The following is a 15587-nucleotide window of genomic DNA, read 5'->3' as shown; positions in this document are numbered from 1 at the left end:
TATAATTTATCACATTTATTAACTTTTTGTGGCATTCAGAATTGTCTGAGTGTCGAGATGAGGCCCAACAGATTCACTTTCACAAGCGGAGCATTACAGCTTCCGCCATGACGCGCCACTTGATACAGAAATGTCTTAAACATTTCTCTAAGTTTATTTCCAACGTAATGGACAATGAGATGAAAAGGAGGGAGAAAGCTGGGGAAAAGGGTAGAGGAGAGAAAAAAGCACAAGTCAGCACCATTTTAGTCTGCTTCTAAACCTGCAGAAAGAGAGAAAACAAAACCAAGAAACCACAACAACAAGCATTTGCATATATAACAATAAGTTAAAACATCATTGGAAAGTACAAGATGTATTTAGTAGCAACCACAACCCAACTGAGAGCATATGTGACAAACACGTGCTTCACTCTGTAAGGTTTCTCCATGAGAATGTTCAATAGTGGATGTATAGGCCATTTATTAAACCACCTTCTTAAGTGAATAAATCAAACTGGTTTTAGAATCTAAGCTTCTTCAAAAGTTTAAAAGTCTGTCAAAGTGAAACCAAACTGCAGTTTCACACCCACGGTACGAAGCTGAGATGGCTAATGGCGCCTGCCATCGTCTAGGTCAAGCCGATCAGACCACCAGACTGTGCGGGATGAATTTTAGTGGACAAAGAGTGACCACGGTGACAAAGCAGGTTACAGTCTAGACATGTAGAGGTCTTCTCCATCCATCTCATTACAAGTCGGGCCAACGGTCACCTCATCTCGCTTCATCTTCCTTTCTTAATAGCTTTTCATCTTTTCAGCCTCACAAAAACCTCCAGAGCGCATAAGGTACATAATGGAGACATATCGGTGGCCCCATTTGAGTCGGTTAGTGTGAAAACATAAAGGTCGCAATGCCCTTTTCCTCTAACAGGTTTGCAAAGCTTGGGTTATTTGCAAAGTGCCAGAATATAAAGTAGAGAAGGTAGAGATGTTTTTTCCAGATTAGGGTAACTTTAAACAAGTCGATTTATTGTGTTGTATTACCTAGCATGCTTCATGTGACTTCCCTTCACCATCACTACAACTATTTTTATGTTCTCTTTGCAAAATAAAACATGTGGGAACCGTAAAACATGAGTCATTTGGACCAATTTAATGTTACTGATACTTCTTTCTTTTTACCTAGGAAATGGTTTCTATTGCTTTGCCATGCAGCTAGCTAATGCAAATACTGCTACCTCATTAGGCATATGGCTATTATTAAGCAATATATTATATTTTAAAATGTTCTTTCACATTTTTAGTTAAAGAAGGATCATCTGAAAATGTTTTTAATCTGTGGTAGCGTTAGACTTGAATGTAAATATTTTCAGGGTTAACAAATGTAAGATGAATTCAAGAAGACTTTTTTGTCATGTAGCTGACAGGAAGGAGGAAATAGCAGCCAAAACAAAACATCTGAAAATACTGACAATAGGGTTGTAGCAATCAAGATGTACTATAGGGTGATTGGCTGAAAGATGAGTTGCGTTCCTCCAAGAATTGTGTGTAAAGGTGGAATGAATGGCAAGAAGAGGAGTTGGAGGAGGTATAGAAATTAAATCAAAGTGAAAAAAGGAGGAGCAGAGCAGGCGGAATCGATCTGGGCAGCAAAGAGAAAGTCAGGAAAGAGGAGGGGCGGTTGAGGAGAATGAGATGGAAGGAAGTATTGATCTAAGGAAAGAATTAGAGTTAATGGTGGAGTGAGAGTTAGCAGAGAAAAAAAGTAAAGCTTGGGAGAGAGGAGTTAGGAAGTAATGGGAAAAAAGTATATTTGCTTTAAACTTGTAATGCAAATGGGCTCCGACTGGCCTTTAGACCTTTGAAAGAACTGATCATGAACCACATACTGCACCGAAATAATGATAATATGCTATACAGAAGCCACTTGATATCAGTAAAATGTTGTTTTGAAATGCTTGGAGCTATTTTAATTTTTTTTTTTGTTAAAATCTTTATTGTATATGATATGAACATATGAAGAGGTTCTAACTAGTATGACGTTTATTTGCTTTTATTCCTTTTATGCTGTCAACAGTGGAATTTGACCGCTATCACAGAGTTTGATGCTTAGACTTTCATTCTGTGTAAGCACTGAAAATGTTTAAAGTTTGATTTCCCCACACATCACGGACTCTGGAATTGACTGTACAGTGTATATTGAAAGTATACACTGTATACTTTCAAACTCAAAAAAGCCAAAAACCACCGCTAACAGACCAGGTTGGCTACCCTATTGTTAGCCAATGCTAGCAAGGTTTTCTGTAACCGGAAAAAATAGCAGTTCTGCTTCCGTGTTTTAAAAAATAGTTTTTTCCTCTCCGTCGCTAGAGGACCCAAATTTGGGTCCTCGGCGCTTGCCGCAACAAGATCAATTAAAAACACATGCTATACATTTATCAATATAGGCATATTGCATATCCACGTAAAGGGAAAAAGTTCTTCTAAATGATAGGATCGATATTTTCTTCCTCAACAACACCCAGATTGAACACTAAGCAGATTGAAAAAAGAAACGCAATTAGACGCTAACGAGGCTAACGAGGCACACCCGGTAAAAAACGCAATAGTAAAAGAGCAAGGAGGCCCGATATACAAAAACTATTAAACAGAGTAAAGCCGAAGCTCTGAGGTTTTTAACAATACTAGAGTCACCACGCTACGTGCAAAACTCAATGAACCAGCAGCTAAAGAAGAAAAACAGAAATAGCTCATTTCACGAAGCTAAAATCAAAAATCCAGTCCTACCTTTGCTGTTTCGTGGTCATAATCCATATTAGAGTAAATATTTCCACTTGGTCCGATAATCCCTTTTCCCTGAGTACATCTCACATGGTTTTTGGTTCGGCACAGAGGCATTTCCGTGTTTTACGTGCATACACAAAATGCTGGGTCAAACTTGGTCAATTTACGTCACATGCCTTTTTTTCGCTGTAATTGGTGAATGACTTTAGTTTCCGTATTAATGTCAACGCCCTCAGATTCTATTGGCTCTGACGGTTCGAACGACATGTCAATCGTCAAAATTGACCAATGGGTTCCCGAGAAACTGCCCCGCGTAGTTTTGAAAAAATGAATGGGGAATTGGGAGGTTTTACGCAGAGAGCGCAGAGCGCAGTTATTGTAATGTAATTATGAGATATATTAGTTTTTCCTTTGATCATATCATTTTGACAACTTAGTTTTCATTGCTATTTGCATTTTCATTGTTATATAATTCTATTTGAAGTGTTATTGTAAGTTAATCTGTTCCATTTTCAGTCTATTACAATTTGTCTATTTTTTTCTCTTTTTATGAATGAATGCAATGTGGATTTTTCAAAAGAACCCCCAAAAACAATTATTATATGTAATTACTTATTTATGATAAATAATAATTTATTATATGAAAAGAATAAATTATTAAAACAGACCCTACAGAAATAAAAACTAAGAAAGTTCAAATGACACAAATTGTGCCAAAATGGCTAATTTGGAAGATCCGCCTAGATTTTTATCTAGTAGCACCTCTCTAAAACTCATATGATTGACTTTTTTTTCATGAAACTTGGCACAGTAAAAGGTCAGATTGTGTACTGTTGTTACTACTTTTTTTTGGCTTTCACTGCATGTTTTGAAAGGAGCATTCATAGATTGAAGTGTTTTTTTTTAGGTGGAAATTGACTTTTTTCTTAATTTCTGCTGTTTATCATGTTAATACACTTTCCTCAGTAACAGGCAGGGTGGTTTTTAGAGCTGTAACATGTTTTCTAGGGTCTTGCCTTTGTTTTGATACCAAAACAATTAAAATAAACTCTGTAGTTCTTGAGATACATTCAATTCATTTTGGGCATGTTATTTTCAGCCATATTGCTCAAAAAGAGGCCTAGAGACGGAGAAGACAGCTTGAGTAAAACCCTTTCATCTAATATTTTGTTATAGTTGAAGTCTTTTTAAATAAACTTTATCTAGGATATCAAGACAGCTATTTTGGTATTTTGTTTGGCTATAGCTAACTCTGTCGCATAATTTCCCCTACACCACTTCCCCTGAGGTTTTGCTAACCAGATGGGTTGTAAGACGACTTATTTAATATACATCACTATGATTTACAGCCACACGCTAATTAGACCTCATAAAAATGAGTTTGTTTAGTGTGAAAGGGTCTGGTCAAGCTTAAGGAGAAAAACTGTGACCGCTGTTAGCTTTGCTGGTTGCTAGGAGACCAATTTTAAAAATGCCCATTATATTAGAGCAAGGAGAGTTTAGGATTGTTAAACGGGTGTATCTGACCAATTACTACTTCTATTATGGCGTCACATTATTACAGAGGGAAATAATGTATCTTCATAACAAATGCTACAATTGGGGATTTTAATTTAATATGCTTGCACAAGAAATATTGTCTTAGAAAATCTTACCAAGTAAGTTTGGCCTAGTTTCTAGTGTAAATATCTTAATTCTCTTGAAATAAGACTTAAAAGTAACTTTTCAGCAATATATACATGATTCCTTTAGGTAAATAATTCTTTCTTTTTGATTTCTTTTTTAAAATTTTATTTCTACTGGAAGATTATTTCACTTAAAACATGGGGAAAATGTCTTGTTATAAATGATTTGCCAGTGGAACTAGTACTTTTTATAAAATCAGTTTTAACGGGTTACTCACTTAAAACTAATAGTTATATCTTGCTGAAAAGTTACTTGTAAGTTTATTATTTCCAGTATTTGCACTACAAAATAAGACCAAAAATACTTGGTGAGATTTTGTGTTTAACCCTTCTAGACCGGAACGCGTTGCCGACGACACGGCCAAATTTGCAGTACCGTAATTCCGCCACACTTTGCGCTATCTGAAAAATTCCAACGGTTTCTGAAAGGGGAGACATTGCACTTTCCAGCCAATATCGGGTTATTACGGTAATTTCACAGCTGCAGCTGCATAGAGTGCAATTAATCCGGGGGGGCACTTGTTTAATAGATGGTAAATTGCAAAAATAACTTGCTGGATATTGAAAGTTCCAGTTGTTATGGATACATGGGTAAATATATCATCTCACAGGACATTTAAAGAACTACTTACAATTAAAATAAGGAAGAAATATGTAGGCAGACATTTGAAACTTAGTAAGTCAAATAATTTTTGATTTACTTTAAAAGGGTTAAAGTAAATCAAAACATAGCGGTATGAAAACGGTACAAGCTGAAAACTGAGGCTGGATTATGGATTGCTGTTCATTGACAGAACTGTGAAGTCACAGATACTCTGTGCCACGCCGGAGCTGTGTGTAGGGTGTCTCATTTCACTACTGTTGGGAAATTTACTGTAGTGAAACTTGAGCAATCCTGAAAAATAATATTGTTCTGTTGGCTTTGTAAACCGAACAGGGTGACAGTGCTGAAGGCTACACTTTGTTGACCCAGAAAGTGAACGCTGCAATAAACTGAAGCTGTACAGCAACCTGGAAAATTACATTACTTCCTGTCACCTTAATTTTGTGCTATTTGAACGGCTGCCGTTTAAATAGATTTCATTTGTATTTTTAATAAGTTAACATTAGATTATTTTTGTTTATGGATTCTGAATAAAAGCACATACAACTGAGAAATTTCAGCACTTTATATCAGCAGAAGAGCACATTTGTATAATTGCATTGCAGTGATGAATAGTCAACAAGCCAATAAAGCTGCTTTGGTTTTTGATAACAGAACTTATTAAAAGTTTGTGAGTTAAAGGTACTTAGTAAAATGTAAAGATTTCAACCAGTTATTTGTGTAATTTCTAAGAAATATAAGGATTCATTGCAATCCAAGTCACTGAAAACAAAGTTTGAATGAGACGGGTCAGGCTGAATTTGAAATGACTTTTCAGTGAAAGTTAGGGGTTGCCCAGAAAAACAGGAAAAAAGATAAACTGGATCTGTTTTAACTCCCTGAACCCGGGTGAATCCCCACCAGCTGCAGGGTCTGTGGAGGACGCCGCAGTGACAAGACAAATCCCCGACTCGCGCTATCTGACTTGATGCGGAGTGACTTTGCCCTTGTCTTTAGTCACAGAACCAGTCCAGAGGCTCCCAGCTCTTCTGTCACATTTAGAAGCGCACAGGAATCAGAGCTGCACAAACCGGCGGGCCCCAAGCATTTCTTTTTCCAGCCGGTCACTTTTTACCGCCTCTGTTTACCCAGCAGAAGCACAGCTGCCTTGACTCTTGAGTTTGGTTTGGACCGAGTCGGTGAAGAGCAAAGGACCGCCGCGCCATCAGCGGAGGTCGTCATGAGAATCGCTCTATCAGAGTTTAACTGAGTAGAGAAGAAAACGTTTTTGAAATGACAAACTCAATCAAAAGTAACCTAAAGTAGGGCTGCAACTATCTATTATTTTAGTAATTGATTATTCTGACATTCTGACGATTAATCGAGTAAAGAAACTGTGCATTCTTTACAAATTTCATTTAACGACTTAATTCTCTTCATAATGCAATTGAAATACATTAAAAGATGCAAATAAACAATTCAATTCCTTTTTTTTAAAATGAGAAAATAAGCATTTTATTGCCTTAAATGAAATAACATAACACATTTGTTTGATACTTCTAACGTCGACGTGAAAAGCTTGGCCTTTTCTGCTTGGCTGAACATCAGTACAGTGTAACAAAAGGCGCTTAATAAATGTATTTATTTATTTATTATTTTATCATATGTTTTTACAGAATTTAAACCAAGTTGAGCTAAAACTATGGCATAATAATTTACAGACAATGAAGGTTTTTTATGTCTTAAATTCAAATTGCATATATTTTTGTACAGTTTTTGCTTAATTACTGCTCTGAGTATGATGTTGTTACGGAAAATGTCCTTTTTTAATCTGTGTTCTCCAGTTAGTCAATTACTAAATTAGTCACCAATTATTTCATTAATCGATTAATCACGATTAATTGTGTAATGTAGTAACAGGCTAGAAAGTAATTTTGCAGGAAATCTTTCTGTTTCATAACATCACTGGTGCCCACTTTACACAGTTTGTCCTTTTTTTTAAACTCATACTTACTCAGGCAGCATTAATCATGCATTGTTTTGAGTTTTTTTTTCAGGGCTTTTTATAAACAATAATCATCTCCTCCCTGCTTGTTGTTGTTATGTTTGCGCTGGGATTAACTTTCCTTCTATATCGGCCTGACTCACGAACATCTGAATCACAAGTGTGTGTAATATTTGGAGGCAGATTGGTTGGATCAGCAACAATGAGTCAGATGGATTTGAACAATTCTCCCCTCTGCTACATTGCCTCTATGAAAACCTCTGCCAGGTGAGAAATAGATTTTTAATGCCAAAACTATACCAAAATCTCCATTACACGGCAAATGCTACTAGCCACTAGCTTTGTTGTAATTCTGGACTGAAACTTCCATCCATCCATCCATTTTCTTGCACCCTTGTCCCTCAGTGGGGTCGGGAGGGTTGCTGGTGCCGATCTCCAGCTATCGTTTCGGGCGAGAGGCAGGGTACACCCTGGACAGGCCGCCAGTCTGTCACAGGGCGGACTGAAACTTGTGCGATGCTAACTTGATAAGATCATGCATCAATACTAAAAGTCTGTTTTATTTAGGGTGGAATACATATGGGCTGACAATAGAACTAAATTTCATAGTTTGATGGCTTTGTGTGATTAAACAGTGAATTTAAAACAACAAAAAAAGATATATAGTGTATTTACCACTAATGCTGCGTTAAACCAAACATTGCTGTAATAAAGATTAGTAGCTGTGAATGCGTAATTCTGAAAAGTCCGGTTACAACCAAAAAAAGCAAACTGTGGTCCACCTGCAAACCCAGGAAGCAGACTACAGCGCAGGGCATTCTGGGTAAATAAAACCAAAACAAATGTATGAGTTTAGCGCCAGCGAGAGAAATGGCTCTTGGCGTTTTACAAAAGAAAAAGGAGAAATCCTACAACCGCTAAAATCTGACAGTACTCCATCTTTGTTTATATTTTTGCGAAGGAGGAAGTTGCGTTCAGTGTCTTCTTCTGTGGTTTTAATGTTGTTTACTTCTGTAGTTCTTGGTGCAGCGCCGCCGCAGGCGAGGAGGGGAACAGGTTGCTCAAAGGGTTTGGGTCGTTTGACACAGTGCCGTGTGAAAACAAACCACACCAGCTGAAAATGTAACAAATGTTGCCATTAACTTCAGTGTTTGAAAAAATCAATGTGGGCTGGTGGATTCATCGTGTCGCCTCCCCCAGGTTACTGTTTCTTTTAATGGTAGATGCTGTAGTTTAAAAAAAATAATTATTGATAACCTGCGTTTCAGGACATACTTGTCTTAAACAGTGAACTGCACTGGTAGAGATCGTCTTTGATTTTTGAATGAAATAAAATCTGGGTAATTCCCCTATTGTAGTTATTACACACCCTGATTTTACACCTTCCCACAGCAAGAGACAGCTGCAAGAGACCCACAGCTGTCTCTTGCAGCTTGTCATTAAAAGGAGTTAAAGAGAAGGTATTAGTGTTTTCCAGATTTTTAAAACTGGAAACCTTCTCATGTCTAAAGTGTGGACCAATAAGTTAAGTTTTTATGTGCTGGAGCCTGAAATCTGAGATCAAACGTGACTTTTTGACACATAAATAAAAAAATTGATGATAAGAGTGGAGAGTTTTAAAAATCGGTAATAAGCCAGGAAGCAGCAATCGGTGCACCTCTAATTTTTCGTATAAGAGTTTTAGCCATGTTTTACTTAAATTATTGCGTAGAGCCTGGTATATATTTTGGAGAGCAGATTGTTCTCACATATCCTCATATAGGAATCCATATCCACCTCATTTTGCATCCTGAGTGTGAGGAGTCGAGATTAAATGGCACGGTGTGATTATCTGCGGATAATCACCGGCCACGGTACACAAACACACGCACGCACACACACACACACACACACGCACGCACGCACGCACACACACACACACGCGCGCACACACACATTCGCAGTATTTCATCAGTTTTCTGCCTCTCCTCCCTCCTCTAAACTCCTCCTCTTCCTCCTCACCTGCAATCACATCACATCCCTGTCTCCACCTCCCTTCTTCTCCTTCCCCAGGCTAATATCAATAACCACCTTTCTTCCGTTTTATACTTTATTTTAAGGGCATAAGCACGGAAATTCACCGGCGACGTGATTTGCGTGGCAAGTCTTTGGGGAGGACGTGCTAATTGCATCAGCACATTAAGAGAGAGACTTTCCACCTCTTTTCTTTCCCCACAAACGATCTCTTTCTGGCTTGGAGACTTTATCTGTCTGTCTGTGGGTTTGCTTGCTGAGATGTGTGTTTGTATATATATATATATGTGTGTGTGTGTGTGTGTGTGTTTGAGGATTATGCAGCATCAGAGCCAGATTTGTTCCGTATGCTTCCCCCTCCCCTCCGCCCCCCTGCAGCAACAGATTATCTGTCCTCCAGCGTGCAAACCGCGCAGCCAGAAGCCAAACACTGTCCGAATTTGAATAAAACAACACACACACATGAGGAACTTGAAAGAAACGTGTATGTGTGTATGCGTGTGTGTGTGGGGTTGTGCGTGTCTGTGTGTTTGGTCGACTCTGTCCATTTTAGGCGCAATCAGGTGTCATCAGTTTGGCTTTTTGCACATATCATTGCTTTGTGTGCGTGTGTGTATGTGTGTGTGTGTGGGTGTGTATGTGCATGCGTGTGCGTGTGTGTGTCTATTAATAAACACAGAGAGGTATATGAGACAGGATGTGGTCGCCATGGTGCAAAGTCCTCCCACGCCTTGTTCTCACTGTGCGTGTGTGTGTGTGTGGTCAGACGTTTTGTTTATGCATGACAGATGATACAACCTGTTCCTTTTTTTAAACATTCTGTTGCAACATGCTTTTTTTCCCTCTTCTTCTCCCATTTATATAGATGAATTTTTTCACAGCTTAATGCAGTGAAAGTTGTCAGACATGGACACACGCACACACACACACACACACACACACACACACCCCCCCCACACACACACACACACACACACACACACACACACACACACACACACACACACACACACACACACACACACACACACACGCATGTGGAGGAAGTCAGTTCAGTTCCTGCATGATTAACAGACACGTCGTAAGGGGCGCCGATTTCTTTCAGCGTCCGACCTTAAGTTTCAGAGCTGAAGGTTTATCTGTAAGTCGGGCTGTTGCCATGGTAATGCCACATGCCTTTGCGTCTCCAACTTCAGATGTCGGGAAAAGCGGGAGGAGGGAGATGCTTGCAGTTAGCAGCAACCGTTATCTGAAAAAAACCCAAAAAAACAACGACGCTAATAACGTGCGCTAGCTGTAGTCACCTTGTGGGAACCACGTGGGTCAGGGGTCGCGGGGGTCACAGCCACTGGGTCCGACCGCAACGGTGATGCCCACGTGTGTGTCCCTTGATTAGCTCTGTGGTTCTGCATGTTGTGTGAAATAAACGCAGCAAAGGCCACATAGAGGTTGTAAAATCCTTAAAGTGAAGTGAGATCTGCGTGTCCAGATGGGAATCCCACCGGTTGCTTCTGTTTATAAACCAGCACACAGCTAGGAAGGCTCTGGAGAGTCTATACTCTGCCAGACATAAAGCCAATTGCCAAGTTGCTCATCTTTTTGCCCTCCTGTCACACGACACGTTGTTATACCTTCTCCTCTCCTGGTTCTCTTCATTTTCTGCAACATTCTTGTGCAACCCACCTACCTTCCTCTGGCGTAATCTCTTCCTCAGCCTGCCATCTGCTGGGAGAAACTCAGAGCTGCATTGTTTTTCCCATCCCAGCTGGTGGCACTGGAGCGCACCTCATTTGGCATTCCAGCAATGTACGTCCAACACACGGCCTGGTTGGAAAGGTTAAGTGGTTCTGTGTCTGTTACTGCCCCGGTGTGCTGTCTCTGTGTGTGTGTGTGTGTGTGTGCGTGTGTGTGTGTGTGTGTGTGTGTGTGTGTGTGTGTGTGTGTGTGTGTGTGTGTGTGTGTGTGGGGGGGGGGGGTTATTAGTTCTTGTGGGGGGAGAAAAAACCCACCTGAAAATGTGTTTCTGTTCATTTGCATGTAGCTCATGAATACACAGCTGCTCCGTCGTGTTAAGCATCGGTTGAAGAATCGCACAGCAGACGCTTCAAATGTAACAATGTAAAGTTACACATGTTCACTTATGAGGAAGATGAAGTAACAGTGCGATAATTAAACTATTCTTATGTGTTTTTCTCTGTTGCACCTATCAACTTAAATGTATTTTAATGAGGTTTTATGCAGTCAACCGACACAACGGAGAGATTTACAGTATCGGTTTACCAGCTCTGCAGATGTAGTGATTGAGATTTTCTCCCATTTTTCTTTGCAAAATACCTCAAGCTCAGTCACATTTAGACTGGCATTATCTATAAATGTCAATGTTACAGATTTTGAGTTGGATTTGTGTCTGGACTTTGACTGGATCGTAATACATACACACATCGCCTTGCAAACGCATTCCTGTCCCTTGAACTCATCCATTTTTTAGTCACATTACTACCACAAACATTGGAATTTTATGTGAAAGGCTCAAAGTGGTGCAAAATTGGAAAGTAGAAAGAAAATTATTCATGATTCAAAAAAAAATTTTATGAATGAAAAACTGAAAATTCAGCTCTCTTTTCCCTGAGTGCAACTAGTTGCTTTCAGAAGTTGCCTGATGAACGCTAATGACCTGTGTATAATATAATTTCACTACAAATAGAGGTAATGTGACAAAAATTCAAGGTCACTGTGTGGTTTGGCCTAAACCACTGCATTGAAGCTCTGGCTGTGTGGTTACAGTCAGAGAACGTGTCAGATAACCATGATGCATTGTGTTGGGTTAAGTTCTCACAGAATTACTCAACAATACAGCGCATGTTGTGTTTGTTTAATCTTTACTCTGCTGGAAACTACCACATTTACATGGTTTACCTCTTGTACTACTTCGCATTACTGAAGAACAGAGTTTGAACGGCTGAAGACGCCTCCAGACACTTCCAGCAGCCATTATGTTCTTCGTCTCAGGCAGAAAGAGCGAAGGTGTGATGTCAAAGCCAGCGCTGAAGCCTTTTTTTCCGGCACTTAAAGTGCCTCGTCTTTTGTCTAAATGATAGGTGTCACTGCCGGGAAAAGCACACGGCTGCATTGCCGGGGTAGCAATAAAAAGGGTTGATTTACAAGAAGAAGAAAGCAGTATCTTTAGTGCAGCTGTCTGGAGAACGGCTTTATTTTTCTCTAGTGTTATAAAAATCTCCCTTCTCACCTGTCTTGGCGTTTCTTGTTGTCGAACACAGAGACGGATGTCCATCCAGCTCGTTCGTTTTGCTCCAACATCAACCAGAAAAGTAATTCAGGTTGAAACACACAGATTACAGAACCTTCACCACTGGTAACATCACTGCTCTCAGCAGACAGCTGCTAATAATCACTAGTGAACCAGTAGAGACGACCGGCAGCCTTCATGCAGCCGTTATGCAGCCGTTATGCCTGAAACGATTAATCCAACTGTGATTAATCAATTACTGAAATAATCGTCAACTAATTTTGTAATCGATTAATCATTAGCTGGAGTACTCAGGCTCAAAGAAAGGGGATTTGCTGAAAGAACAACACAGTTGTAATTAAGCCTAAACTGTGCAAACAATAAATACATTTTGCATTTGGGATTAAAAAAAAAACAAAAACAGTCTTTCTACTCCTCCAGTGGCACAGTTTGAGGTTCACCAGGTTCAAATTCAGTAAAAATACTCCTACTAACCATCTTTTGCTGTCTAATTATTAATCACTGAATCTAAAATATAACCAACAGGTCAGCCCTTCACTGTATTTGTAAGTGTACACTAAAGGAACGCTGCTATTGCATTTTAGGCAATAAAAATTTACATTTTCTTAGTTTATTTGCATTTTTAAAGCATTTCTAATATTGTACAAAAAAAAAGTGAAAAATCTGCAGAATGTGCCAGAACGTATTTATTCAATTAATCGTCACAATAATCGATTAATCAAATACTAAAAGTAATTGTTAGTACCTACCAGTAGTTACTAAATGTTGGTCAATGTTAGAAATCCAGACATTGCGAGGGCTTTTCTGACTTTTGGAGATCCTTAATGTTTCTTGTGCTTTAATAATGCTTTGTAGGGAAAATGAGAATTGCATTTGAAAACTGTGTGGCCAGCTTTTGTACTTAAACATGACAGATATCTGTCGTGTTTTACTCTCTGTGTCTCTGCTACACTTCCAGCAGCCAGGCGCTACAAAGACTTGTTTAAAGTTATTGAACTGGCCCGTTTACGTCTGTGAAGCAGGATCAGTCTGCTTCACGTCTCGGCCTCTCTTTTTTCCCTTCGAACTTTGCATCCATTAGGGCCGAGGACGCGGCTCAGACAGACCAGACGGGGATAATGTGCTATTATCGGAGTCTTTTCACATCGCCGAACGCAGCGTGATTTATCAGTCGCTAATTGAGGCATTTGACCCGATTCTGAGATGATTTAATGGCGGCCGGTTCAGATAGAAAGAGAGAGACTGTAGAGAGGAAGGACCTGACGCGCGCACGCAGAGACAAAGAGGGTGAGAAAGAGAGCTGGTGTCGGCGGAAGCAGCACGTTTCTGCTCATTAGAGACAGAATTATCTGCCGACTGGAGGAAAGCATCCACACACGGAGCAGGCACTGGCTGCAATTTGCCTTGGCTGATGAGGCGCTGATCTGACACTGTAAGCAGTGGGATGACAGCACGGAGGCAACAGAGCAGCAGTGACTACACACACACTCACTCACACACACACACACACACACACACACACACACACACAGAGGCTGCCAGGAGTTTGTGATCACAGCGACATTTCCAGCTCCCTTAAACAAAGCAGCACGCCCTCAGGATCCCCATCATCTTGACATCTGTGTTTGTGTGCGCGGCGCACCTGTGCACGTTTGTATATTTTATGCAATACACATTTTAGGCTTTAAATCAGCCCGAGCTGCCACTAAAATGTTTGTTGTTTCGTGTTGCCTCAGCGCTGCCTTTCCAGGCAAAAATCGGCGATCTTGTCGGGACCGGTCGGACCCTACAGAAGTCTGAGAGTTTAGTTTAGGGTCATGAAGCCTTGTCCAAACAAGGATAGGTGAGCGAGCGGGACAGGTTCCTCCGGTTTTATTTATAGCCCAAAAGGAAGTGGATTAGCTTTACTATCAACTTGTAGACACACACACACATGATAAAGGTGTGTGTCTTGTTTGCATGCTCCGCCTCGCCTTGAGGGAGGGGGAGCAAAGGTAAGAGGCTCATTCACACACTGTGAAGACTCGTCTGTTCCAGCACACCTGAGGGGGCGCGGCCTCCTCGCAAAGGAAGTCTGAGTACGAGGAAGTGGGGAATGCATTGTCTGAAGGACTTCGAGTGTGAAAGAAGGCACAACACAGGCGAGGGTGTTTCTGTGTGTCAACAGTTCAGAGAGAGAGAGGAAATTACGTTTAGGTACGACAACAGCAGGACTCGTTGAAAAAGAATGGGGAAGAGAAGAGGAGGGATTTTCTAGAAAACGAGATCAAACCTTCCGATCTCAGCCTGACAACAAACTGTTATCAAGTTTTTAGTGTAGGAGAGCTCCTCAGTATGCGCAGATGCTAGGATTCAGCCGGTTGAGTGGGTGCTGTGCAACCCTCCTGCTGCGCAGACGGCCCGGGGATGACGTCAGGCTGAGACGGGACTACTGCAGTCTGGACTCCAGGGTCTGCGAGGAACCCCAGGAAAGTGTGCTGGAGGACGAGGTCAGTCAGAAAACAGAGTCCAGGCGACGTATTGATTCAAACAGAAGAGTGGAATAATGTAATTCATTGTGAGTGAGATAGAGGCAGTTCTGTTTGTGGTGGTTTATGTTGGTCTAAAGTTCATAGTTGACTAAGTTTATCCCGTATTTGAGATCTACTGATACGATATTCTTATTCTCTCTTCTATTAATGGGACGCTACTTCATGTTCCTTTGTTACTTTGGGTTGTTGTTAGAGACACAAAAAGCAAATTTATGGAAGAATTATGATCTCTACATGTTCTAAAGCTTTGATCGGCTGATTAGCAGTGTGAGATAATCCATGTTTTGGTACTGGCCCAATATCAAGTAAAAGTAAATGCAGGGCGCCGATACCAACACTGTTTTTAATCTAAGTTTAATATGTCTGAGGTTTAGGTCTTTCTGTGGTCTTTCCTTTAAATTATTTCTCCTAAAACCTGGGACAGATCTTAGTTTGTCTACAAATACTTTATAGACATATTTAGGCCAGCCACGATAACTCATTTTACTGGGTGATAAATTGTCCTGGAAGTTAATGCAATAAATGATAACAATGTTGTTTTTGTACCATTTTCAAGTAATAAGATTGCAATGGCGTAACAATGCAAAACACATTGTTCTAATGAGCATTTAACACTGGAAGACATTTTAAATATCCAAACTGAATACACAAGACAACAGAAACAACAAACTAAATGAATTATAAAATCTTTGTAATCAGAAACATCTTAAAAAAAGATGAGCGAATAGAAACCAATGC

General features: G+C 40.1%; 1 protein-coding gene across 2 annotated transcripts in view; it reads left to right on the top strand.

Annotated features, from left to right (window-relative positions):
* The window catches only part of si:dkey-172j4.3 (diacylglycerol kinase delta), a 78461-nt gene that overhangs the window by 28179 nt on the left and 34695 nt on the right, over positions 1-15587 (top strand). The window contains exon 1 of one of the 2 annotated variants that reach the window (XM_008435319.3): positions 14411-14807. The exons of the other annotated variant lie outside the window; for it this stretch is intronic. Coding sequence (XP_008433541.1) covers positions 14661-14807 — 147 coding nt within the window. The 5' untranslated portion in view covers positions 14411-14660. Of the gene's footprint in view, positions 1-14410; positions 14808-15587 lie in introns of those variants that run through there. 2 annotated transcript variants of the gene reach the window in all.

Source organism: Poecilia reticulata, chromosome 18, assembly GCF_904066995.2.
Source record: "Poecilia reticulata chromosome 18, P_reticulata-male-v2, whole genome shotgun sequence".
In the NCBI taxonomy this organism is placed as follows: Eukaryota; Metazoa; Chordata; class Actinopteri; order Cyprinodontiformes; family Poeciliidae; genus Poecilia; species Poecilia reticulata.
Note: the sequence above shows the minus strand (reverse complement) of the source record. Positions and strands in the feature narration are given on the sequence as shown.